The 26,629-nt window shown below is 32.6% G+C and overlaps 2 protein-coding genes across 2 annotated transcripts in view; one reads left to right on the plus strand and one right to left on the minus strand.

Annotated features, from left to right (window-relative positions):
* The window catches only part of LOC145296769 (uncharacterized), a 41,253-nt gene extending 28,579 nt beyond the window's left edge, over positions 1-12,674 (minus strand). The window contains exon 1 of the mRNA XM_080142823.1: positions 12,389-12,674. The gene's annotated coding sequence lies outside the window, so the exon portion shown is untranslated. The remainder of the gene's footprint in view (positions 1-12,388) is intronic.
* A 49-nt stretch (positions 12,675-12,723) lies between these two features.
* The window catches only part of LOC145296770 (tRNA selenocysteine 1-associated protein 1-like), a 42,933-nt gene continuing 29,027 nt past the window's right edge, over positions 12,724-26,629 (plus strand). The window contains exons 1-4 of the mRNA XM_080142824.1: positions 12,724-12,910; positions 21,831-21,928; positions 25,329-25,428; positions 26,358-26,410. Of these exons, the coding sequence (XP_079998950.1) occupies positions 12,869-12,910; positions 21,831-21,928; positions 25,329-25,428; positions 26,358-26,410 (293 nt within the window). The 5' untranslated portion in view covers positions 12,724-12,868. The remainder of the gene's footprint in view (positions 12,911-21,830; positions 21,929-25,328; positions 25,429-26,357; positions 26,411-26,629) is intronic.

Raw genomic sequence — 26,629 nt, forward strand, 5'->3', positions numbered from 1 at the left:
TCACTCAATATATGTTACCGTGATATAGGCTGACAGATATTCGGTGGGGTTTTAACAGTATTTTGTATAGTATTTAACTTATTTTCCCAAACTTACCATGTTCAACAGAGAGTGTGGCAGCATTTTTAATTTTCCAATACATCGGTAGCAGTGTCAGAAAACGCCATTAAAAATGTGTGATAAAAAATTGAAGAATTCAACCTCCTATCTTTCGAAGCGTATAACTACTTGAAAAATGTAATTCAAACCCTAATTTTTTTTTCAATTAAAGGAGCAAAGACCAAACTTTAAAAAATAACAGGTTTCATAGCAAATTATGCAATATGTTTTTTAAATCGGTTTTCTTTAAAAAATTAAAAAAAAAAAAAAAAAAAAAAAAAAAAAAAAAAAAAAAATCAAATTTTAACTTGCTTCAAATATAATAAATATATATAAATTCCAAAAACTCACTTGCCTATAAAAAATACTATTCAATGGTACTTCCATTCTTCATTGTTAAGAATTTATCCATATGTATCTTTTATATTCCACTAGCGGAGGTATCCAGTGTTGCCTTTTTTTTTTTTTTTTTTTTTTTTTTTTTACACAGTGATCACCACTTATCAAGGCCCGGAAACCACTCAGGGATAAGGGTTATTGCAAGTACATTACGTTAATTTGGAGATTTGATGAAGTGTTTACTTAAGAGGGCAGTTCATTAGGAATTTGTTAACGTTGGACTTGAACACATCCAAGTTGTAGTCCGGTGGTGTTAACAGATGTGTGTGATCTTAAATCAAAAAGAAACCGGGGGGGGGGTAAGTTGGTAGGATCGAACCCGAATCCCTGAGGCGAAGTTGGAAAATAAAATGTGAAAAAAAAAAAAAAAAAAAAAAAACATGACACGTTAACCGCTCGGCCAGCCAGAATGATTTACTGAAAGATGTTTGAATTCATTTAAGTAAGAAGAGAATTGACAGGTGCCCGCACTTAATGACGTCAAGAGTTAACATTTTGTGCGAGCATTACGACGATGATGTAAGCAATAGCCATTCAGCAGTTAACATTTTCTGGGGGACAGTTATTAATGAGGTTAGTAACCTGGTTTGTTTGTTTTTACCTAACTTTGGGAATAAACAGATCCCCCATTTATTAGGGGAGTGTCTTGTCTAGAAATGAAAGCAACCGTCTGATATGACGACGGTAAGCCAACATTGACGAAACGTTACATCGCTTTCTAGAGACCACTGACCGTGGGCCAGAAATTCGAATCGAGTTTCGCTTTTTTTATACCAAAAAATGAAAGCAATATGCGGCGATCCCAAAATGTTGAATATTTAACGTTTCAAAGTCGGGCAAATTAAATAGACGGGCGACCCCCGTTCGTAACTCGTAGATATGATTTCGGCATGATATAAAAAGTTTTAAAAATGAGCGACGGCCTCGAGAAGCCGCCGAAAAAAATCCTTCTGCGGACATACACAAAAAGCGAACATACATTTTCGCTTTTATATATATAAATGTCCTTTTTAAATAAAATACTTTTTAAGCGAGTATTAAAAAATACCGCAACAGTAGATGTTTCACAACTGGAATAAAGGGAGACAAGCGCAGCCTTTTCTCCAAGTTGAGAACTTTGGTGGCCATAAGTGCCAGAATTAATCTCCCTTTCTATTGCTCGCTGTAAACAAAAGTTTGTAAATATGGGCCACCGTAGTTGAAAAATAATCCCATTTCACTTATCAGTTTTTGCCGATAATAAAAAAAAAAAACAGTTGACCGATTTTTCATTTTTTTTTTAATTCTCTTAAAGAAATACAGGAGTTTTTGATTTAATATATTTTTTTCTTTTTTATGGAATGAATTTTATGTTTTTTTTATCTAAAAAAAAACAAAAAAAAAACATTGAATGAAATAGAAAAAATTGTCATAATTCTACGAAATTTTCTGAACAATATAACAAGATTATAAGGTTTCACTTAAAAAAAAAAAAAAAAAGGTTTTAAACTTTGGACTTTACAGGTAAATTTGCAAATAACTGCTCTTTTTTGTTTTAAGTAGCTTATTTTATTTATTGATCTTTTATTTTCAATTTGTGATATATAAATTTGAGGTGAGAAAATTATTTTCATTTTAATAGACATTTAAAAATGGGGCTGGTGAATTAAAAAAAAACAAAAAAAAACGCTTGTCTAGAATATTATATTCGACTTATTGGAAAGAGCATAAAATTTCACATTGAACCTGAAAATATAAAAATTGAACCAAAAGAAAAATTTTGATAGATTTTTAAAGTTTAAAAATTGAAAAAAATTAACTCGTAAAATTCAACTGATTTCATTACGTAAAAAAAAATGGCTGCATGAAGGCGCGCAGGCACTTTGTAAACACTGTTTTTTTAAAATAAAAACTTCTACTTCTACACTTTATTGCCGAAAATGGAGACGCCATTTTTTTTTTGCGCACCTGTCGTTAAAATCAGAGGGAGAAATCAGTATTTTAAACTATGGTCGAAGTAGGAAATTTAAACTAGATATTAATTCCTTCCGAAAGAACTATGGAAAAAAGTAAATAAGGAAAGTAAAAGAGAACATATATCCGTCATTGTTTACTTGAAAATGTTTTGATTTAATTAATGAAAACGGGAAAGTTTTTCATGGAACATTTTTTTTTTTTATTAAAAACAGAAAATGAAAATGACATATTTTAATGCCATTTGAAAACCAAAACATTTACTGTATAAAAATTTATCAAAATATAATTGTAAAAGCATTTATTGAAAAGTTTGCATAATTTTAATAAAACAATTTTGTAATGAAAGTAACATTGGATTTTTATAAAATAGTTTGGTTTTTTTTCCTCGAACAAATAAATAATTTTAATGAAACATTTTGAATTGAAACAACTTTGAAGGGTCAATAAAAAATTAAATGAAACCGAAACTCATTATCTAGTTTAATTTTTTTGTTATTTATTTCATGCTTAGGTTATAGTTTAAAATACTGAGTTCTCCCTCTGATTTTAACGACAGGTGCGCGAAAAAAAAAAAAAAAAAAAAAATGGCGTCTCCATTTTCAGTGATAAACTGTAGAAGTGCCTTTTTTTTTTTTGAAAACTTTCTTGTTATTTCAAATGTCCGCTAAAGATTCCTTCGCAATGTGACAAGTCACTTTACTACGTGCACAAACGCATCGTGTAAGAAAACACTACCACGTGCTGAGCTAAGTGTATCAGAATTTTGGGTGAATTTTTGACACCCCTAACACAAAACTGCGAATAAAATATAAAAAACTCGTAATTTCTCTTTTAAAAGTGGGTTGTTTATTTTCTTTATGGGATATACTTCCAAAATAAACTATTAAAGTTGTACAAAAAATAGAAATAATATTTTTTATTTTTTAAAAAAAGTGTTTACAAAGTGCCAGTGCGCCTTCATGCAGCCATTTTGTTTACGTAATGAAATCAATTGAATTTTACAAGTTAGTTTTTTTTTTTAATAATTTTTAAACTTTAAAAATTTATCAAAATTTTTCTATTGGTTAAATTTTTACGATATTTTAAGGGTCAATGTGAAGTTTTATGCTCTTCCTAATGAACCGAATATAATATTTTAGACAAACGTTTTTTTTTTTTAAAATTCACCCCACCATTTTGAAATGTCTATTAAAATTTTAATAATTAATTTACTCACCAAAGTTTTATATATCACAAATTGAAGATAAAAGATCAATAAATAATATATTGTAAATAAAAAAAAAAAAAAAAAAAAAAAAAAAGTGTTTTTTGGGAAATTTACTTGTAAAGTCCAAAGTGTAAAACCTTTTTTGTTGTTTTTAAAAACCACATTGATTTTTATTATTTTTTTTAATTAGAAGCCTATGTTCTGCTTTTATTGCACAGTAAGTATTGGACGCTGACGACAATTTTTTCTATTTTATTCAATGTTTTCTTTTTTTAGATATTTAAAAAAAAAATATTCACTCGATAAAGTAGAATTAAAATATATTAAATCAAAAATTTATGTATTTCTTTGAGAAAAGAAAAAGAAAATTCCGACTATTTTTTCTTTTAAAGGCAAAAACTTATTTGACTATTTTTCATCTATGTGAACACATATTTCTTCATGAACAAGGCTAGACGACTAACGCGAACATGTGGATTTAACTTCCTTCTGTCCATCCGTAGTTCAAAACAATAAAAAACTACTTCCGGTTTTTCGACAAGAACGTAAAAATGCTTACGTAATGTCGCCTTTTTCAAATAGGCTTTAAAAAATTCTTTTATTTAAAAAATAAATGGAATTTAAAATATAAACATGGATAAATTCTTTACAATGAAGAATGGAACTACACATTGATTAGTAATTTTTATAGGAAAGTGATTTTTTGGAATTTATATTGATTTTTTATAATCGAAGTAAGTAAAATTTGGTAGTCACGTGACATTTCACAAGGTGCATGAATACATTGGCGGACATTTTAAATCGCAAGAAATATTCTCATGAAATAAAAAAAATAATTTTCACCTCATTTAATAGTAAAAATAATGCTGTCAGTAAGTTTTCACAACTGGTTTACAAAAAAACATTTTTACGTTTTTTTTTTTGGGGGGGGGGGGTCCATTATAGAACTTGTGTAGCTTAACAGGTGCTTCTGCAGTTTAATTACCCATTTTTTTTTTTGTAAGTAATGTGCCGACATTCATCGAACAGAGTACTAATTAATATTTCATAAAGATAGTAGCTGAGCAGCGGCTTGGTTCCCACCAGTTTTGGCAAATAGCAAACAGAATCCTGAACAGAAGTGTGTGCTCTATCCCAACTATCATCAATGGACCTGAGGTAATCTCGTCAGCATCAGACAAAGCCAAACTCTTTGTCAAGAACTTTGCAGCTAATTCTACCCTTTGTGACCAAGGCCGCCAACCCCCAATATTTCCTCCTGTATCAGAAAACATGCTATGTGATATACGTATATCTGTACGTGATGTTGCCAAGCTAATCAAAACCCTTGATTCCAGTAAAGCAACTGGCCCTGATGGTATTCCAATTATAGTACTCAAAAAAACTTCAACCTGAACTAGCGCACATACTTACAAAAATGTTTAAACATTATCACATTTCCAGGGTGATGGAAAGCTATTCTCCTTAAGGAGAATAGCTTTCCATCACCCTGGAAAATTTCATCAGTATGCCCTGTATTTAAGAATTCAGGTGATCGCTCATCCCCCTCTCAGTACAGGCCAATAAGTCTCCTGTGCGTGCGTCATGAGTAAGTTGCTGGAATCTGTGTTAAATACAGAAGTAATCAACCATCTCAACAAAAATAACCTTCTTAGTGACACTCAATATGGTTTCCATTCTGCTAGATCTACAGCAGATGTGCTTACAGTTATATCTCATAGGATTAGCAAATCTCTCGACGGAGGCAACCTTTCTAGTGCAATTGCTCCTGACATATCTAAAGCCTTTGATAGGGTATGGCATAAAGGTTTTCTTCACAAGATCTCCAGCTATACCATAGCTGGAAATGTCTTCTCAATTATTAAATCATTTCTTTCTGATAGGTTCATAAGAGTAGTAGTTGAGGGGCAAAAATCAGAAGCTCACAGGATTAATGCTGGTGTCCCTCAGGAGTCCATCCTGGGCCCAACTCTTTTCCTGATCTACATTAATGATCTTCCAAATCACATCCTTACATCATTTGTAGACATTTATGCTGACGACACTACCATTTATGGTAGCACATCTAAGACAGTAAACGACCAAGTTCTCTCCGATTCTCTCTCCTCTGATCTTGAGCATGTGGTACAATGGGGAAAGGAGTGGCTGGTTACTTTTAATGCATCTAAAACCAAGCTTCTCTTTACATCATCAACATTCTGATCCACATCTGGCATCAATTGAAATGAATGGCTCTCGTCTTCAGGAGGCCTCAAGTTTTGACAAGCTTCTGGGCTTGACCATTACTCCTGATCTTAAATGAAACACGTACATCAAATCTGTTGCCAAGGCTGCTGGAAAAATGGTGGGATCTTTCTATCGATCAGGTAGATATCTCACTGCTGATGCAATTCTCTATCTATATAAGAGCCAGGTACGTCCAAGGATGGAATACTGTTGCCACATCTGGGCAGGAGCTGCTAGAAAGGACTTGTTCTGCCTTGATAGAGTTCAAAATAGACTTCGTAGCCTCGTAGGAGCTGTCCTTTTCTCTTCCCTCTATCTCACAGAAGAGATGTTGCGAGTTTGTCTCTGATGTATCGTTATTTTCATGGAAAGTGTTCGACTGAGCTTCAATCTATGGTCCCCCCTCGCAAAACTTTCACAAGAAACACTCGTCTAGCTGTAAACACTATCAATAATTCCCCCCACTCTTTATCTGTGCCTAAACCTAAACGTAGATTCCATGAACAAAGCTTTTTTATTAGAACTGCACGCCTGTGGAATTGTCTTCCGTTTTCCTGCTTTCCAGCTGACTACAATATGGTTGTGTTCAAGTCTAACGTAAATAAGTTCTTGATGAGCCGTTCCATATAAGTTATCAAATTTAACAAATTTTCATTACTAATGATTATTATATTGTCCAATTTCTACTGTACACTCTTTAACCCTTATCCTTGAGTGGCCTCTTAGCCTTGATAATGTGGTGATGCCTGTGTAAAAAAAAAAAAAAAAAGATTCTTTGTTTACATTGGCGGAGCGGATGGGGGAGATGCAGCACCGCGCCCCCGCCCCGCCAATGTAAACAGAAGTTTTGTAAAATATTAATCAATTGCTCGATGAATGTCGGCATGTTACTTACAAAAAGGAAAAAAGGGGTAATTATGTTTTTGTAAACCGCTCATGAAAACTTTATTTATTTTTTTTTTTAGATCAATTAAAAATCATTAAAAACTACGTAAGAAAAAAAAATGAACCATATTTTTAAATTCTTTTATTAAAAAAAAAAAAAAAAAAAAAATGCTTGCTAAAAATTATTCCGCAATGTTACATGTCACTTTATGCTCGTGTGCACGCCGCACACGAACACAATAACCGAAATTCCGTAAAAAAAAAAAAAAAAAAATACAATGATGTTGTGATATTTACTTTTACTTACGAAAACTAATAAAATGATAATTTAAAAAATAAATGTGAGTTCTCTTCTGTCTGTGGACATGCGTAAGTAAGACGAGTTACGCCATTATAGCTGATTATACAAAGAAAATAATCCTTTAGAAAAATATTAATATCTCCAAAACTATTAATTTGCAACGGATATGGTTTTCAGATTCTTTTTCAGCACACCGAAATCGACAAGAAAAATATTTTTTTTTCTACTAATTCGAGTTCATGCTTTTTCTAAAATTTTACCGATTTTTTTTTTTTTTTTTTTTTGGTTTTATTTCAACCTTTGGGTCTAATAATGTTTTATGTAAAATGTTTTTATAATTTTTTGTCTGTCAAATAATTTACGCCGCTAAACTACACCGTTACCATATTTTATTTGCAGAAATTTTAAATGCGATATTCCTTTTCCGCATACCCAAAAACCGGTCAATTTTTACGACATGCCCCACTGCCCCAGCGTATTATAAACACCCTTACATCCCCAAAAGAACGGCTTTCAGAATAAACACCCCCAAACTCGAAAGCCGTTCTTAATATGGGGAGGTTTAGCAGTGTCAGAAATTTCGTGAAAATAGTGAATAATTCCACCCCATCTTTCCAAGCTTATAACTCCTCGAAAAATGTAATTCAAGCCCTAATTTTTTTTTTAAAGGTTTTAAACTTCGGACTTTACAGGTAAATTTCTAAAAAAGCGATTTTTTTTTTTTGTTTTAAATTTGAATATATTATTTATTGACCTTTTCTCTTCAATTTGTGATATATAAAACTCCCCGACATAATTAATTATTTACTTTTTAATAGACATTTCAAAATGAGAGGCGTGAATTATTCGACCCCCTGTCTTTCCAAGCTTATAACTCCTCGAAAAATGTACTTCAAGCCCTAATTATTTTTTCAATTAAAGGAGCAAGGACCAAGGTTTCATTAAAAAAAAAAAAAAGACAAAAAAAAAGACAAAAAAAAAAAAAGACAAAAAAAAGACAATGTGTTCTTATAAAATAAGGTTTTAAACTTCGGACTTTACAGGTAAATTTCTAAAAAAGCGATTTTTTTTTTGTTTTAAATTTGAATATATTATTTATTGACCTTTTCTCTTCAATTTGTGATATATAAAACTCCGACATAAATTAATTATTTACTTTTTAATAGACATTTCAAAATGGGTGACACTTGGGGGGGGGGGCGTGAATTTTATAAAAAAAGTTTGACTAAAATATTATATTCGGTTTATTGGAAAGAACATAAAATTTCACATTGACCCTGAAAATATCGTAAAAATAGAATGAATAGAAAAATTTTTATAGATTTTTAAAGTTTAAAAATTGAAAAATATTGAGTTCGGAAAATTCATTACTGTTTAAAAAAAAAAAAAAATATTTCTATTACTTTTAAAACAACTGCAATAGTTTATTTTGGAAGATAATCCATAAAGAAAATAAATAACCCACTTTTAACGGAGAAATTACGAGATTTTTATATTGTATTCACAGTTTCGTGTTAGGGGTGTCAAAAATTCCTACAAAAATTCTGATAGTGCTAGGGGAGGTTGGATGAGGGGTATTCCGAAAGCCGTTCTTAACATGAGGACGATCTGACTTTTTGATCACCAGTCTGGTCGGCCATATTAGATATTCATCGTCAGTTTATTTAGTCGAGATATACACATTTAAATCATGGTTTTCTCTAGTTAAGATGGGTGCAGTAAATAAACTTTTAACTCGAAATGACCCCTAATTGTCTAATGTATAACATAAGACACAGAAAAGAAACATTTATAATGTGTACACAGCTTTATTTTCTCATAACCACCGTACGCACTCAATGGATTTTACCCCAATAGAAAAATTGATAGATTTTTAAAGTTTAAAAGTTGAAAAATATTTAACTCGTAAAATTCAATTGATTTCGTTACTTTAAAAAAAAAAAAAAATGGCTCTAATTTGTTTTTGTTTTTTTATAGGTAATTGAGGTAGCTGACAACGAATCTGATAGTCAAACTTGGGGCAAATTTACCGTTTGCATGGTATTAACCCTTGAACCCATGAACTACTTTGCACCAATTTGCAACTTCCGTTTACGCTACGTGTGCTCGCTGCACGCTGCAGCATGAACGACGGCTTGCTTCACCTAGCAAACTACGTTGGGGGGCATTGTAGGACTTTTTGGGTGGAGACCTGAGCTATTTTTAACACTATTATTTAGAAACCTATTATTTAACATGGGGAAGGGAGGGTGTATTGTAACTATTCCGTACTTTCACCTAACAATTAAATTAAATTCAAGTTTCAAGATATTTTTTTAACTTGAAAATACTATTTAAAAAATAGCGCGGGTAAAAAAGGAGCTCAAAATGAAAGAAAAATAAAACAAATTATTTTTACAATTGTAGCCATCCGACGACCCGTATTATAAGATTTGTGTGACGTCACTTCCGATGTAAACAAAGGAGTGCGGAGAATCCTTCAATCGGCGGACCTGTACGAGAGTGCCCACCCTCTAAAAATGCGTGTTTTTCGCTTACAAAACAAAAAACAAACAAACACTTTTTTCGACGATTAGCATAGATTATAGATTTAATAATCATAATAGCAGAAAAAAATTTTGGGCGGACGTTGTCAATTTTCACTTTTTTTTTAATTTACTTTTTCCCTGTTAATATCATCGATTACAAACTTAAGTTTCAGATTATAAAAAAAAAAAAAAAAAAAAATTCATAACTTTTTACGTGGGGGTTTAGTTTTCAATTATAATGTACTAAATTGAACACGAACTTTGTGACCACGATGAAAAAAATGACAACTGTCTCTGATGTGACCGGAAAGTAGGGGTTAGAACGGAGGGGTTAAAAAATTAAAAAAAAAAAAAAGATTTCTTTACCCCCCCCCCCCCATCGCTCTCATGTATCTATGTATTCATCGTGGACACAAAGTTCGTGTTCAATTTAGTACGTTATAATTGAAAGCTGAACCCCTCACGTTTTTTCAATTCAAAAAAATTTTTTTTTAGGATCTGAAACTTAAGTCGGTAATCGATGATATTAACAGAAAAAAAAAAAAAAGTGAAAATTGTGGAATTTAGAGGGAGGAATCACTCTTGACAACGCCCACCAAATTTGGAAAAAAAAATTTGAATTTAATAATTTTTAAAAAGGGGTTCACTTTCTCGTTATAACCTTCTACTTCTTTGCTACCTGACTTACTGTCCATTTCTTTACCGAAGCGTCACATGATTAGAACGTCCTAACGAGAAAGTGAACCCCTTTCTAAAAGTCATGAATTTTTTTTTTTCAAAATTTTTTCTGATAATATGATACTTAAGTCTGTAATTTATGATAATAATTGGGAAAAACTTTAAAAGAAAAAAGGGCTGTGTGTGAAAAACACGCATTTTTAGGAGGTGGGCACTTTCATATAGGTCCACCCTTCAATCTTACAATTGAATAATAAAAAAAAACTTTAATTAAACTTGGAAATACGATTTAAAAAAAAATAGCGCGGATCACTCTCTGCACTAGTGCAGTGCACTAGCACTTTTTTTTTTATTCAATTGTAAGGTTTAAGTACACCATCCCTCCCCATTATTAAGAATGGCTTTTTAAATAACGTTATTTCAGCACGGATCACTCTCTGCATGAGTACCAATATTTCTATTATTTTTTAGTACTCATGCACTGCACTCATGCAGTGATCCGTGCTGAAATAATAGCTTTATTATTCAAAAAGCCATTCTTAACATGGGGAGAAGAGGGTGTTTTGTACCTATTCTGTACTTTAACCTTACAATTGAATAAAAACATAAAACTTTAATTAAACGTGGAAATACGATTTAAACAATAGCGCGGATATCACTCAGCATTAGCACCTATTTTTTTTTTTTTTAACAACTTTAGTTTATTTTGGAAGTATATTCCATAAAGAAAATAAATAACCCACTTTAAAAAGAGAAATTACGAGTTTTTTATATTTTATTCGCAGTTTTGTGTGAGGGGTGTCAAACAATCAAACATTCCCCTCAAAATTCTGATACCTCGTCAGCCTATGTCACGGTAACATATTGAGCGAGTTTATAACAGTATTTTGTCTTTTTTTTTTTTTTTTAAATTTTTAACTCCTTTTCCCGGTACTAGTGCAGAGAGTGGTCCGGACGTAAATAATAACGTTATTATTTAAAAAGCCTTTCTTAACATGGGGAGGGGAGGGTGTTTTGTACATCTTCTATACTTCAACCTCACAATTGAATAAAAAAATATATATATAAAACTTTAAACTTGGAAATACGATTTAAAAAAAATAGCGCGGATCACTCTCTGCACTAGCACCCTTTTCCCAAACTTACCGTGTCAAAGAAAGAGTCGGGCGCCATTTTTAATAGTCTAATACATCGGTAAACACTGGATGTTTTTCGAGCTCAATAAACATGTTACATTAAATAAAAACATATCTAGTTAGGTAGAAAAGTCACTTATCTTGCCTTTGATAACATTTGTTATATATTTGTTTTTTTTTTTTGACAACTTTTTCGAATCTATGTATACAGTAATACAAACCCGGCTGAGAAGGAGGCCAATTTAATCAACGTTATTACTTAGAAACCCATCTTAACGTGGGGAAGGTGTTTTATAACTCTTTCATCTAACAACTTGATAAAACTAAAATACCGTAAAACTTGCAAATACTATTAAATAATACGGCACATTCTCGTTTTTGGTACTAATGCACTTATTGATCCGTGCTGAAATATTAACGTTATTATTTAAAAAGCCGTTCTCAACATGGGGAAGGAAAGGTGTTTTGTAACTATTCTATACTTTAACCTTACAATTGAATAAAAAAAAAAAAACATATCATAAAACTTTAATTAAACTTGGAAATACAATTTTTAAAAAAATAGCGCGGTTTTTCCCCGTTAGTTACAGTAAAAAATGTCTCGAAAGAAGGAAATCGGCAAATAAAAAATCAGAACTAGTGACGTAAGCAAAATAACTGCTGCAGTGGGGCGGGATTCCTACCTTTTTTATGGGGAATTCAAAAATGCCCCTAACAATCAACTTTTGAAAGGCGAGTGTTTAGTTGGTACACATCGGCACTTTGACCGTTCTACCAGTAAAAATGTAGTTATGTAGTATATTTAACAGCCACGAAATCGTTTAACTATAAAAAAACAAGATTTTATAGTTCCTCAGCACGATAGCACATGTTCAATTCGCCATTTTGAGATGTGCATATTCAAAATCACATTATTGCAAGCACTAACAAAATGCGTTTTACATTTGAATATAAAATAAAACAACCTACTTACTCTTATAAAAGTTTCTTTCTTTTTATGAAATTCGCATAAATTTCAATAAAAAAAAAATTCCTTTGTTAATAATTTTCGACAGTTTGTAAAATTCTACCGGCTTTAAGAAATGCTGTGGATTTGAACTTCTAGGATTACCGTAAAACGTTCAGTACTTCGCGACAAGTAACTGCTGAACAGAAATAATAGAAAATGTAAACTGTATTGCATTTATAAATGATTTAATCTTAATAATCATTCAATCGATAATTTAATGTTTGCTCTATTTTATTTCTTAATTGAAACTACCGTGTATTACGACAGTTAGTGTTACTTTACGGCAATTGACATTCAGCGTGTTTTGTGTGCGTATGAGTATCTAGTTTTCAACAACTGTGATCATTTTAAGTTGTTTATAGTTTACATATATATATATATATATATATTTTGTTTACTTGAGATATATTAAATCTGTTTCCAGAAGAACTTTTTAAAATCAGTATGACAGGAACGGCGACTTCACCCACTTTGTGGATGGGAGATGTGAGTTAAAACAGTCTTTTATTTTACAGTTAAAATGGTACACAAACATAACGCAATACACTTTCATAATTCTAATTCAGCTAAATTTGTTTAAAACTAAAAAGTAAAATATATCATTTTAAAAAAATGATACTTATTTAGAATTGCACTTATTAAAAAAAAAAAAATACAGAAAAATCTTTGATTCACATACTCGTCACGGAACGACAACATTGTTGCAGAGGGCGTCGAAAGGCTGTGTGAAGGTACCAATCGACTTTACAACTAATAAGGTTGACATAAAGCAAAGAAAGATGACAAACATGTGTATCGTGCTTTATTTTTACTCAAAAAAAAAAAAAAAGGGTAAAATGTACGGCAATGAATATAGGATCAGCTGAAGCAAGACAGGCGCCTTTTGGGGTTAAGATTCTTGTGCCTTGAGATAGGAACTAGTAGTCTGACATCAGTGAGCACTGGTATGGTAGCTGAATGTCAGTAGAGCTGGGGAGCCGCTAGAGGTGGTGCAGGACTGCAGGAGTAAGTTGGAGTCACTCGAAGCCGCAGAAATAAGCTGGAGAGCAATTGGAGTCGCTGCAAGAGTAAGCTAGTGACCTCTGTAGTAGGTAGCTGGACATTGGTGAGAACTGAAGTAGGTAACTGAACCACTGGTACGGGTAACTGGATATAAATGGGCACTAGTATGGATAGCTGGGCGTCAGTAGTGGGCACCGGAACATGTAGCTGGACGTCAGTGGAGCTGGGGAGCAATTGGAGTAAGCTGGAGGCACTGCAGGAGTAAATTGAAGTCGCTGAAAGCAGCAGAAGTAAGCTGGGAGCTGCAAGAGTTAGTTGGAGTCGCTGGGAGCTGCAGTCTGCACTCTGCAGGAATGAGCTGGAAACCAGAGCAGTAAGCTAGCGGGAGTTGAAATTGGTTCAGTAATTCAGGAACGGGAAGGCCAGACTGGGAGGAAGGCAGCAATAGAGAGTGGAGTGTGTATCACATTCTGCTGCCCCTGGTTCCCACGGCGATAATGCAAACTTGACTCTCATCAAGTCGCGATAGGAATGCTCTTAGCTCCCGAACTGAACTGAAGATTTGCTGTGAAAACCGCTAGCTTTATGAAAAGCTATTTGTGATACAAACTCTATGACCAATGATGGTGTCGCTAAACAACAAATGACTATAATTAATTTCACACCATATTACTTACAGTTAAAAGTGTCTTTGGTGTTTATTAACTGTATTTATTTTTATCTAGGTTTGAAATAATAGTCCTTTGTTTTTGTTTAGTTTGTGAAAGATGAAGGTTTTGTGTTTTCTCTTTGTTGTTTGAAAACAGTCGTTGCTATTTTTAGTACATGTGACCGTGGCATATTTCTGCGACTGTCTGGTTTCATGTCTGTTTCAGCCGGTGGCGTGCTTTTGTTTAAGACATAAGAGTGGTTAGCTGGCAAACCATGACCATATCATATTCCAAAAATCACATAGATCGATCAAATATTTTTTTTTTTGTTAACTAAGAAAGTCAAATGTTATGACTAAGCTAGACATAGTGATTTTTTGGTTTACCATGTTTTTGATATAGCATAAATATGGGTAAGACAACTCCATTTGAAGTATTAAGATCAAATTCAGTGTAATAGTGAATATATTTAGTATTAGAATCGCTAAAAATCATAAATTTTTATTTTCTTAGTTTAAAAAAAAACAACTATTTTATCAATTTAGATGATTATTGGAATCTAACATCATTGTTCCGTGACCAGTATGTACACCATAAAGATCTGTCTGTATTTTTTAAAAATAAATGTAATCTATAATATAAATCTCACCTATCTGTTTAAATGTATGTATGTTTGTATGTCTGCCTAAAACTTTTGACAGAAGTGACAGATTTTTACAAGATCGGTATCCTTCGGGCGCCAAATATTGAAAAATTGGCTAAAAACATTAATTCTTTCACCCTCAACTGTGCAGCTTTCTACAAGGAGGGGTCGCTTTTTTCACCAATATTTTCGAAAGTCATCCCCTCTTTTCGATTGACTAGCCTTAATTTTAACCTTCACCACTTCCGGTTCAGTGATGGACAAAACGGCAAAGACGGCACTTTTTTTTTTTTTTTTCACATTCTTTTCCTCCTTTGTGGTATGGGTTTGAACCTGCCTGCCTACTACCACTATATTTTTTTCTGTTCCTCAACACACACCTCCAAACACCCGAGTAACACCGGGCACCCAAGCTAGTTCTAAATAAGTATCTAAAAATTTAAAAACAGATGACAATTACATTAAATTATTTTATTACAGAAAATAGAATTCTTCCAGTTGGAAATTCATTCAAAACAACTTATTTTTAATAATGACACAAACACTGTTTTTGTTTCAGTTTTCACAATAGTGGTTTTGAATGTAATCCAATATATATTTTTCCCCTCCATGTTTCTTGCTTCCCTGACTGTCCTAACCTGCAGAAGTTTACATTTAATGTGTACAAACATCTTGCTGTTCAACTCCCCAGAGTTCCTTGCTAGATACAATCTCAAAAATTAGCCCTTACATCCAGTGGCAATATGCCTTGTTTGGGGGGGGTATTAAAAAAAAAATGGTAAGTTGGGGGTAAGCATAATGCAAAAATAGAATTAAGAAACAATATCTAAATTACAAAATAACTGGAACAGAACTTAACTAAAATGAACAAACGAGATTCTATTATGATCAAATATGAGTTAACAAAACTTTATTTTTACAGTTCTGAATTTTTCAGATGTGGATTATTTGGATATTTTGAACTACTGTTCTCATCTTAAGTCACTTTCACAATGTTTCTGTCGAATTAACCTCCAAACTTCTTCAGGTGTATCGTCAAATTTGGAAATGTTTCTGGACAGCACCTAAACTTCAACTCCCACCATCCATATAGTGTAAAGAAAGGAACCATTCGTTGCCTACAACACTAAGCAAAAGCAATATGTAGTAACAGCAGTGCATATCAAAAGGAGATGGATAGTTGAAGAGAAACCCTCCACCAAAACAGCTATCTAGTGTGAAGAAAATTCAGAAAAGAGATAAACTCTAAAGGATACGAAATTCGCAAACACTAAGTCACTTAGCTTGAACCGATTTCTCGATTCTGTCTGTACTTGCGAAAGCGATGCACTTTTGCATGCCAATGGGCTGCAAGTAATCCATCCTCCTTGACCAAGACAAATCAAGAATGGGATAGCAAATTACACTTTGCTGTAAAGTAGAAAGTTCAATATAGTTCATGTCAGAATACGACGCCAAAAATGCAATAGCGGAAGTGCCATAGGCATTTGTGACTTTCAACACACTCCTCAAAGAGGAGCATAAAAAGTAATAAATGTTCATTACTTTTTTCTATACTTGTACAAGATGTCTCTGTATCTGTCAATTCTTCAAGTTAAATTTGAGCCCTTTTAAAAGGTTTTCCTTTTTATTGTAATTAATGTTTTAACTTAACTGATGCTACTAGAGCAAAGAATACTACACGTTTTACATATACTAGCAGTTCAGCCCGGCTTTGCTTGGGCCCTATGTACTGGTCATAACTTTATATGCATATCTATATATATATTAAAAAGTTTGACTCATGTCCTGGTAACTTACATCTAAAATTTCAAGTATTTAGACCCAAAATTGACAGAGGAGTTTGGTAGAGTTTGCAAAGGTCAATTCTTTCAACTTTGACCTCTTAGCAGCCAAATTTTCACCCAAAAACTGATTAAAAAGCTTGTCCATACACTTTATGTAAAATTTCAAATGTTTAGACCAAAAATTGGCTGAGTAATTCGGTAGAGACAGCAGAAGTAAAATTGTTTTAAACTTTGATCCCAATTTAGACCCTTTAACATTTATTGTTTTGAGCTCAAATTAAATTAAAAAGTTTGATCCATGTCCAAGTAACCTACATCTAAAATTTCAGGTGTTTAGACTCAAAATTGACAGGAGTTTGGTAGAGTTTTCAAAGGTCAAATTGTTGAACTTTGACCCCTTGACAACCAAGTTTCTGACCAAAAACCGATTAGAAAGATTTTCCGAAATCTCAATACCCCTTATGTCAAATCCTGAGTCTTTAGACTGAAAATTGGAGTAGTTTGGGAGGGAAATGTACACACACAAACAATTTCACTTTTATATATATATAGATAATGTGTAACATTATCTATATATATATTTTTTATCTATAAAATCAAGAATAATTGTTTTATTATGCTTTAACTCAAGTTTATATAAGAATTAAAGAATTGATAATTGTTTTTATTTTTTAGTCTCAAGGTATGTCTTCTCTTTACTCTAAATGAGACAGGAGAAGCTTTAGATACAGATGCTTGACATATCAACATTAGCAAGAGAGAAGAGCCTTGAGCCTTACAATCTGGGCAAAGCCAATCTCCACAAGTCTCTTCCTCAGAGACTCCCATTCAGTCAAAGTGATACCATCTGTTGCATTCATCACAACATATTGGTGAAGAATCGTCGTTTCTAACAGAATAGTTAGGACAAAAACAAGGTCCTCTCCCTCTTCCTCAAATTCAATCTCTGCATGATGTGTAGAAGAAACTTCCCTAATTTCTAAGGGATACAAATGGATTTACTCACAACCATCTCTTAATATACAGTGAAAACGAACTCGTCCATTCTTCCCACGAAAGAGACAAAGAACTCTACCAAGACTCAAGAATGACCTGGTCAGGTTTCACGACTTCACCAAAACAATATCACTGACTGATATTTTCTCAGTACAATGACTGATCATATTTCTTTCTTTTTTTCTCCGGAAAAGGAGATAGTCATTTTGCCTAACTATGCAAAATTTCTCCACAAAGTCCTCTCTTAATTGAAAAAAATTCCAGCAATTTGATCCTTCTTGGAGGATCGGGACATATCATCAATTTCATGGTTTTCCAACAATAAACATGGGTTATAAGCAGTTTGCAAACATTGATTTGGGATCAAAATATCTAGATCTCTGTTGAAGCAATATAAATGAGTGGTTTGTCGTTAATAGCTTTCTCCACATCTGAAACGGTAGTTAGGAAATCAAAATATTCCGGTTTCTTTTATCCAATTAACTTTTTAAAACCCTGTTTAACCATCTGGATCATTCATTCCTATGCACCTCCATGCTAGGTGGAATAAACAGGAATGGTGACATGAGTAAAAGACGTCAATTAGAAATCTTCCTTGAATTCATTGGAAACAAATACTTCTGATAAGACTATTTCTGCTGCCAAGAAAGTCTTGGCATTATCCGAATAAACATGTGGGCATACCGAACAAATTCATGAATCCGACAAAGGCTAGTAAAAATGACTGAGTACCTATAAAAATGACTGAGTACCTATAAAGGGCAGTAATTCCAAGTGCATTGCTCGGAGACTCATACAAGTAAACAATAGCATGTACGAGGGGCGTGCAATAAGTAATGCCCTGACCCACTTCCCATAGCAGTGGAGCAACGAAACTTGGCACAGTTATTAGTCTTTCTCTACATAGGAACCACCCAGAGATATGCATTTCTCCCATCATTTGATGCAGCTCTGGAAACCGTTTTTGTAAAACACCCCAGGTTGGTCCTCCAACCACGATGTGACTTCAGAAATCAAGGCTGCATCATCTGGGAAACGCTTTCCTTTCAAAAACAACTTCATGGCTGGGAAGAGGTGCAAGTCAGAGGGTGCAAGGTCAGGAGAGTAGGGAGGATGGGGCATTTCATACCCACACGCCGATCTTCCAAAATGGTGGCCTCAACTTGACGGACAAATGCCTCATCAATGACAGAAGGGAGGCGACCAGGTCTGGGAGCTGTTTCCACAGACTTCCAGCCATGTTTGAATTCACGATGCCAGCGTTTTACAAGGTCATATGATGGGGCATTATCACCATAAGTTTCTTTCATTTTATCAAGTCTCCTGTGGTGTGCGTCCTTTCAAATACAAAAACCGGATCACTGCTCGACATTCAACAGGCTCCATTTCACACCTGACTCAGTTCAAACACCTGTAAAACAGAAACCACAATTAGTTCAGAGCTGTAATTTGCGACATAACCCGTAGAGATATAAATCATTGCACATGCAAAATTTCAGCTAGATCAGACAACTAGAAGTGGGTCAGGGGCACTACTTTTTGCACGCCCCTCGTACATTTTGGCTTCTTCTCCATTAATAATGACCAGTAAAATCTACCCCAACTTGCAAGAAGTACAAACAAAATTAACTCTGTGCACAGACAACTAACAGCCTGTTTGCGCTTCAAAAAGTAAAGAATTCATCCTTTTATACACAGAACAAGCCTTTACAGACCGTTTCCCTTGGGGAACACAGAACCCCATTAACCTCCACTTGGCCAAGTTTTTGCGCAAATGGCAAGGATTCAGATGCGCTTCATTAATAATGAGTTTTGTCAGGTGATGGCGTTTTCCCAACAGGATTGAGTGTTTCACTTGGTAAGGATGTATATATGAACCTTGAATTCAACCCGAAGATCAAATCAAACCTTTGTCATACAAACACAAACCAAAACTAGAGACGCTTGGTGGCACATTGTTTACAGGCGTTTTATTTATATTTTGAAGCTCCTCTGAGAACTCTTCTTTTTGCATATTTACCTATAGTAACCATTTGGTTTGTTTTTTTTCAATTTGTCAATGATTTCCAAAAATTTCACAAGAACCCAAATTCGGCAAGATAACACCTGAAGAAGGTCGGAGGTTACATCGACTGAAACATTGAGAAAAGTACACCCCACATGAGAATAATAGTCTTGAGAATCCAAATAATAATAATAATTTATTTTTATGTTTGAGGATTTGATAATTTTAATTTTTTTTTTGATAACTCCTATGTTTCATATTGGTTTGTTAAATGCACAATATTTTGACTAATATAACCACCAATCTCCTTCGAGTGCATTTTTTTAATGTATAGAATTTTGGTCGAAATAAATTGTTTTTATTCTGCCAACCATGTCTACAGGGTCATGACTTCTTCTAGACAATCAAGAAAAATTACACAAATTGTTTGCAGAAGTAAAAAAAAATATTTATGAAGAATACAGACCATGCTAAAATAACGTTATTATTTCGAAAGCCATTTAGGCATTTTGCAGTATAGACAACAAAACAAAAAAAAATGTCCAAAAAACAAAGGTGCTTCTTCAGAATGAAAACGAAAATCGAAAGTTGCTAAACTGAATTTCCATAAAACAAGTGAAGCATGCATGATCCCCTGTGAGTGCACAGTGAACAAGGCATAAAAAATGACTAAGTTCAACATTTGACCCCACCTCCCCATTAAACCCCCAAATCCCCAGGAGACATCAAATCCTGGTGAAAATGAACAAATGGTGCAGTTTTAGGCCTTAACATACGTAAATTTGAGTTTTGCACCATGCAAAAAAAGGAATGACTAGGTCTATCATTTGCCCCCACCCCCATTTAACCCCAAAAGTTCCCAACGCCTTAACATATTGAAATTTGAGTTCAACACCATGCAAAACTGCTAAATAGACATACACAGAAAATTTTGGACAAATATGGTAAAATGGTCCCAAAAATGGAGTGTTTTTATTAGCACACCCCAAGAGTTATCGCAGAGTATAGACAAACGAAATTATATAGAAATCAGTTAGTTAGAATTTTTCAGAAAGTTTTATAAAAATCCAAGGCATCAATTTTTTTAATAAGCACAAAAGTGTCAAAAACAATGTTATCTACTTAAATGTCATGTTGAAATTGATGACATAAAGCATGTACTTTCACGGTTTCACTATTCATTCACCTGCCATTATTTTGGGAGAAAATATAACAAGACACACTGCAGTTATCTCTCTTGTTTATTATTTAAGTATAACTTGGAATTCTTCGAAAAATATTTGCATTAATAATTTTTTACTTTATCATTTTTCGTAATTTTTGGATATTTTACTAATTTCGATATGACAATTCAATAGATATCATTGGTGTTAATTGAAATTCAGTATTCTGATTTTCATTCTTATCCTGAAGAAGCACCAAAACAAATATATAACAAATAAATGTTGGCAAAGGCAAGATAAGTTACTCTTCTACCTACCTGATGAGTTTTTTGTGTGTTTTGACTTATTTTAAAGCGTTTATTTAGTTTGAAATACAAGTACTAATTCTTAAGTTAGGACAAGAAAAAAATGGACAACAGAGGTGATCATTTAGGGAGTCTTGATATTCGTTCAAAAAGCAAAAATTAAACTGTTTGAGACTCCTCGGATGACCATCTATTTTCAATTTTGAAAAGGTGAATTTTAATTGAAAACAAGGCAGATAATTATTTTTTTAAAATCATAGATTGCAGTTACCTCCACTGGATTTAAGGAACTCTTCATTGACAGTTATGATTAAACTGTATAATTTGATAAATTTTGTTTTTAGTTGTAATTATTTTTCTACATGATCAATTTTAGTTATATTCACCTCAAACAAAGCAGATTGCAATTTGAACGTAAGGGACTACTATTTGGGACCATGCTTAACAGAGATGAGCCGGTGTCGATTTACATTAAATTTAAACTTCTGTATGTCAGTACAGTTAGGAAAGCAGGTAATTGGGAGGGAATTCCAAAATCTAACAGTACGAGGGAAGAAACTATTTAGAAGAAGCTATTGTTATTGAAGAGCTCTAAAAATCCAGGGGAGGTAATTGCAATCTATGATTGTTCACAAAATAATTATGTCCCTTGTTTTCAGTACATTTCAATAAATTTTATTTCTACTTGTAATTATTTTTCTACTCAATCAATTTAAAATTTTTTTTACTAATTTCGACATCACACATAAGTACATGATAGCGTTTTTAAAATGCATTTATTTGAAATTGAATTAAAGTGCATCAGCACCAAAAATTGTCATTGTTTAATAAAATTTTTCTTGCTTATTTTTCCAGTTGGAGTACTACATGGATGATGAGTTCATCAGTCAGGCTTTCAATTATTACGGAGAAACTGTTGTCAATGTTAAGATCATCAGAAAAAAGAAAACCGGGTAAGTATAATTTAAAAACAAAATGTCTTATCTACTATTGTTTGTGTGGCAAAAGTTTATTTTTAAAAGAGGAAGGGATTTTTATCCTTGACCCCCAAAATTAAGAGATTAGACCATTCCTGTGATGATTTGGTCCTGATTTTGCAGTGGGAGTTTGTACAGTTCTAGGAGGTCCATCCTCTCATGCCTTGCCCTTTGAGAAGGGGTTAGTTTATTGCTAATCGCCTGGGGCGCCCTTACTGGGGAATGCCGATTACATGATTTTTGGAATATGATATTTTCATTCCATCAGGGGTACATACACCATAAAAATTTTCTTTATTTTTTTTGTTTTTCTGCAGGTCAGAGTACCACTCGTTTTTCTGCAGGTCAGAGTACCACTCCACTGGAGTGCTGACTTCTCAATCCCACTTTCCGACCCTGGTGCCTAAGTTCTTGCAGTGGAAGAGAACTAAAAACACCAAAGAGGTCTCTAGTTGCCTGCATGTTCGTTTGTGCAAAAGTGGAAAATATCGGGGTTCTTGCCCAGAATTCCCCCTAAATTAAAAAAGAACAATAAAGAAAAATCTACACGATGTACATACCCGTAACAAAACGAAAATATCATATTCTGAAAATCACATAAACTGATCAAATAGTTTTATTTTTATGAAGAATTATTTTGGAGTTGTCCCATTTTGTTTCTTGACGTTATTTTTTTTCGAAATATCAGTCGAGATAATCATTTCATGGATACTAACAAAATTTGATTTACTTATTTAAAAACTGAACTATTTGATCAGTTTATGTGATTTAAATAAAAAAAATCAAATTTTATGCATATCCAAAGAGTGACTGTTTGAGAAAAAAAAATGTCAAGAAACAAAGGGGAATAACTCAACAATAATTGATATTTACTAGATTTATATTGGTAATGTCTATGAATCCCCATTATTTATCTTTATAACAATTAAACTACTTGATCAATTTGTGTGATTTTTTAAATATGATATTTGTGTTTCATCTTAGGTACATACATCATACAGATTTTTGTTTCTTACTGTAGGGGGAATTCTGTATCAGAGCCAGACTTGGTAAACAAAATGTCATGAGAAAAGAAACTTTTTATATGCAAGTTTTTTTGTTTTTTTTCTTCATCCATGGCAGAAAGCTGTGTCAGACATTTCCAAATACAGAATTTTTTGACATCTCCAAAAAGGAGATAGAGGCAGTTGGTCTAAGATGCTTGTAGATGGTTTGCATCTTAAGTCCTCCCATTCTTCTCCATCAATTCACCTCAAGTTTGCTGCTGATGATGAAAACATCTTATATAAATAGATATGCTTATTTGTTTCTATTAACTTGCATCCCCACAGGAGCTAATTTAGACACACGGTCAGTTTTTAATGTGGACAATCCAGATTCCCATAAAGGGGCATGCTGGATTAGAACAAACATAAAAATTGGCTCGGTCTAGATTTGTTCTATTTTTTATTTAACTTGATATCTAACATATAAAGGTACTAGTAGGGAGACCCGGTGTTGCTTGAGATTAAATGAGGATTAATGAATGTTTCATATTTTCAATACTTTTATTGTCATCAAAAGCTATGAAATGACCCATTTTTCAATCAAATCGATTGATTTCCTGCTTTAGTTGGAGACTCACTGCACTTCATTGGGAGTCACATATCATGGTTTAAATGTTGCTCTAAATAGAAAACATTCATTTTGTATGTGACCCTGGTTTATCAAAGAACCTATTCTTTTTCTTGTGATGTGAGGCTCTATAAAGGCATTAACTTTGGTCAAAATTGGACTGTTCCTTCTTTAATCATATTTTTTCAGTCATCAATTTTTGATACTTATTGGAGGCATTCCAATACAAACTTTAAAGTACATTTGTGTGAAATTTAAAAAGAAATCGTCCCAGTGGTTTCAGAGTCAATAGAGAACGAACACATACACACACACAAAGTGGCTTTTATATATAAGTAGAGATAATATTTCTGTATTTTTGAGATGATTAATTATTCATATTTGGATTCTTCAGACGAATGTTCTTATCTTGAGTGTTACTTTGACAATGTTTCAGTTGATGTAACCTCTGACCTTCTTTAGGAGTATCATGTCAAACTCAAGAATTTGCACAGAATTTCAAACAGAACCCTTTGTTTAATCCATGCGAGTAGTATGTTTTTGCTTTGCCAGTTATAACTGGATAGAAGTCCTAAGTAATTCGCAATTGTATTTTTGAGTGTGACCCACACCGAAGATTGAACCTTTTAACCCCCAGAAGAGTGTAACTTACAACTGAATTTTACCAAATACTACATCCACTACGTTATGGGTCTGCATGGCTGACAGAACAAGAGCATGCTACTCTGTTCTGTTTGAAATTCCATGCATATTCCCAAGTTTGACAAGATACATCTGAAAAAGGTCAGAGGTTACATCAATCGAAATGCTGTGAAAATAGCAGTCAAAAATGAGAAAAGTAGTCCAAAGAATCCAAATAATATGAATTTAAAAGTATTTTGTGGGATCCTAAAAGTTGGACCTACATATTATTTTAGCTGATATATCAAAGTTTAATTCTGACTAGCCAATTTTCATTTGTTATTACTTTGCCAACATAATAACTTACTTTGGTATAGAGTTAATTTTTAAAAATGATACAGTCCCGCCCAGACAACAAGTAATTTGGGAACACTTTAATTATGACCAGAAAAAAAAATTCAAAGTCAACAAGGAAAATAACTCATATTTTTAATTGAAGAATATAAAAATAGGGTGGTTGGCCAAAATTCACCCCTTATAAAAAAACAAAAGTATGGAAAAAATCTGTATGATGTATGTACTCGTGATAGAAAGAAATATCATACACCAAAAATCATGTAAATTGATCAGGTAGATTTATTTTTAAATAAAGGAATCAGATTTTATGCCTAAACAAAAAGTGACAATCTTGTGATGCCATCTTAAAAACAGTCTGAAAGAACAAAGATGATAACTCCAAATTGAGATTTTAGACAGCCATTTATAAAATGGGGAGCAGGGTATTTAAAAAAAATTCACTTAAAAATGATTTTCTTTATAAAAATAAAACTACTTGTTCAGTTTACATGATTTTTGGAATATGATATTTTCATTCCATCAGGGGTACATACACCATAAAAATTTTCTTTATTTTTTGTGTTTTTTTTATAGGTGGGGGGCTATTTCTGAACAAGTGCCAAAAATAGTTATTTTCTTTGTAACTAAAATTTTATTTTATTTTCTGTATAAGTTTTTTAAAAGAAAAATGTGTAAACCAATAAAAGTTAAAATAATTTCACTGCATTCCGGGCAACACCAAGTAGGTACAGCTAATGTGTCACATATTTATCTATTTTTATGTATTTTTTTTTTTTTTTGCTAGAGTTCCTGCTGGTTATTGTTTTGTCGAGTTATCTACACCGGAAATGGCACATCGAGCAATGCTTCGACTGAATGGTAAAATTGTACCCAACAGTATCCCTGTAAGTCAACATAAAGTTTTCTTTGTTTTATTTAACTTCCACTTGAAGAAATAAATTTTCTTTCCTACCTTTCCTCCAGTCTGGGATCTTTCTCTTTATATTTTGAATGAAACATCTTTTAGCTGCTGCTTTTTAGTTACACTTCTAGTGTTCCTAGTGCCATTAAAATTATGGCATATCTTTTTTCAAAGTTAAAAATGTGCAAATAAACAAAAATTAAAAACTAAAATTACTTCATTGTATTCAGGGGCAACATCAAGTCGGGACAGCTAGCATTGAATAAGGTAGTGGTGGTAATTTTATTATTCATTTTTATTATTTAGGTGCTTCTCCATTATAATAGCAAAATTTGAAAATTGAAATATTGAATTTCAAGTAAAATCGATGGTAACTACTTAATCGTCATGTCACATTGATGAACATATCCAAAAATTACGAAAAACAATTTGGTAGAAAATTAATTATTAATGAAAATATATTTCAAAGTCAATTAGAGAAAATTGAGTTTTGTTAAAGGAGCATAAAATTTTCAAAGTTTTCAGAAAATATTTACCTCTTGTTACGGTTCAAATTCTTCAGTTTCTTTTTTTTTTTTTTTTGCAAAACTCAATTTTCACTAATTCTCTTCAAAAACTATTTTTATTAATAATTAATTATCGATTATCGTAATTTTCAGATATGTTCATTATGGCAACATGACAATTAAGTAGACACCATTGGTTTTACTTAAAATTCAAATTTCGATTTTCAAATTTCACTATTATAAAGAACAAGCACCATTTTTAATTTTCATTATCATTTAATTTATTACTATTTTTAATATTTATGATTATAATCTTTTTTCTTTTGTTTTTATTGAGTTTTTTTTATTTACTATATTTTGTTTTTTTGTTTTACTAATAAAAAATTTCAAAACTTTTCCATTACAGCACAAAAGATTCAAGTTGAACCGTGCCAGTTATGGAAAAGAGCATTTATCAACGTGAGTTATTGAAATATTTTTAAAAAGAAATCTTCTCTAACAAAAAAAAAATCTGTTGCATGTTCGAAATAAGAATGAAAATCTAAAGTTACAAAACTGAATTTCCATTAAAAAAACTAATGTCATCTGCTTAATTTTATGCCAATTTCAACTAAAAACAATGTTATCTAATTAACTTTCATGTTATAAGTAGGAACATATTACTGCATTATTACATAA

The sequence above is a fragment of the Euprymna scolopes genome, chromosome 17, assembly GCF_053919585.1.
Source record: "Euprymna scolopes isolate OS-2025 chromosome 17, ASM5391958v1, whole genome shotgun sequence".
In the NCBI taxonomy this organism is placed as follows: domain Eukaryota; kingdom Metazoa; phylum Mollusca; class Cephalopoda; order Sepiida; family Sepiolidae; genus Euprymna; species Euprymna scolopes.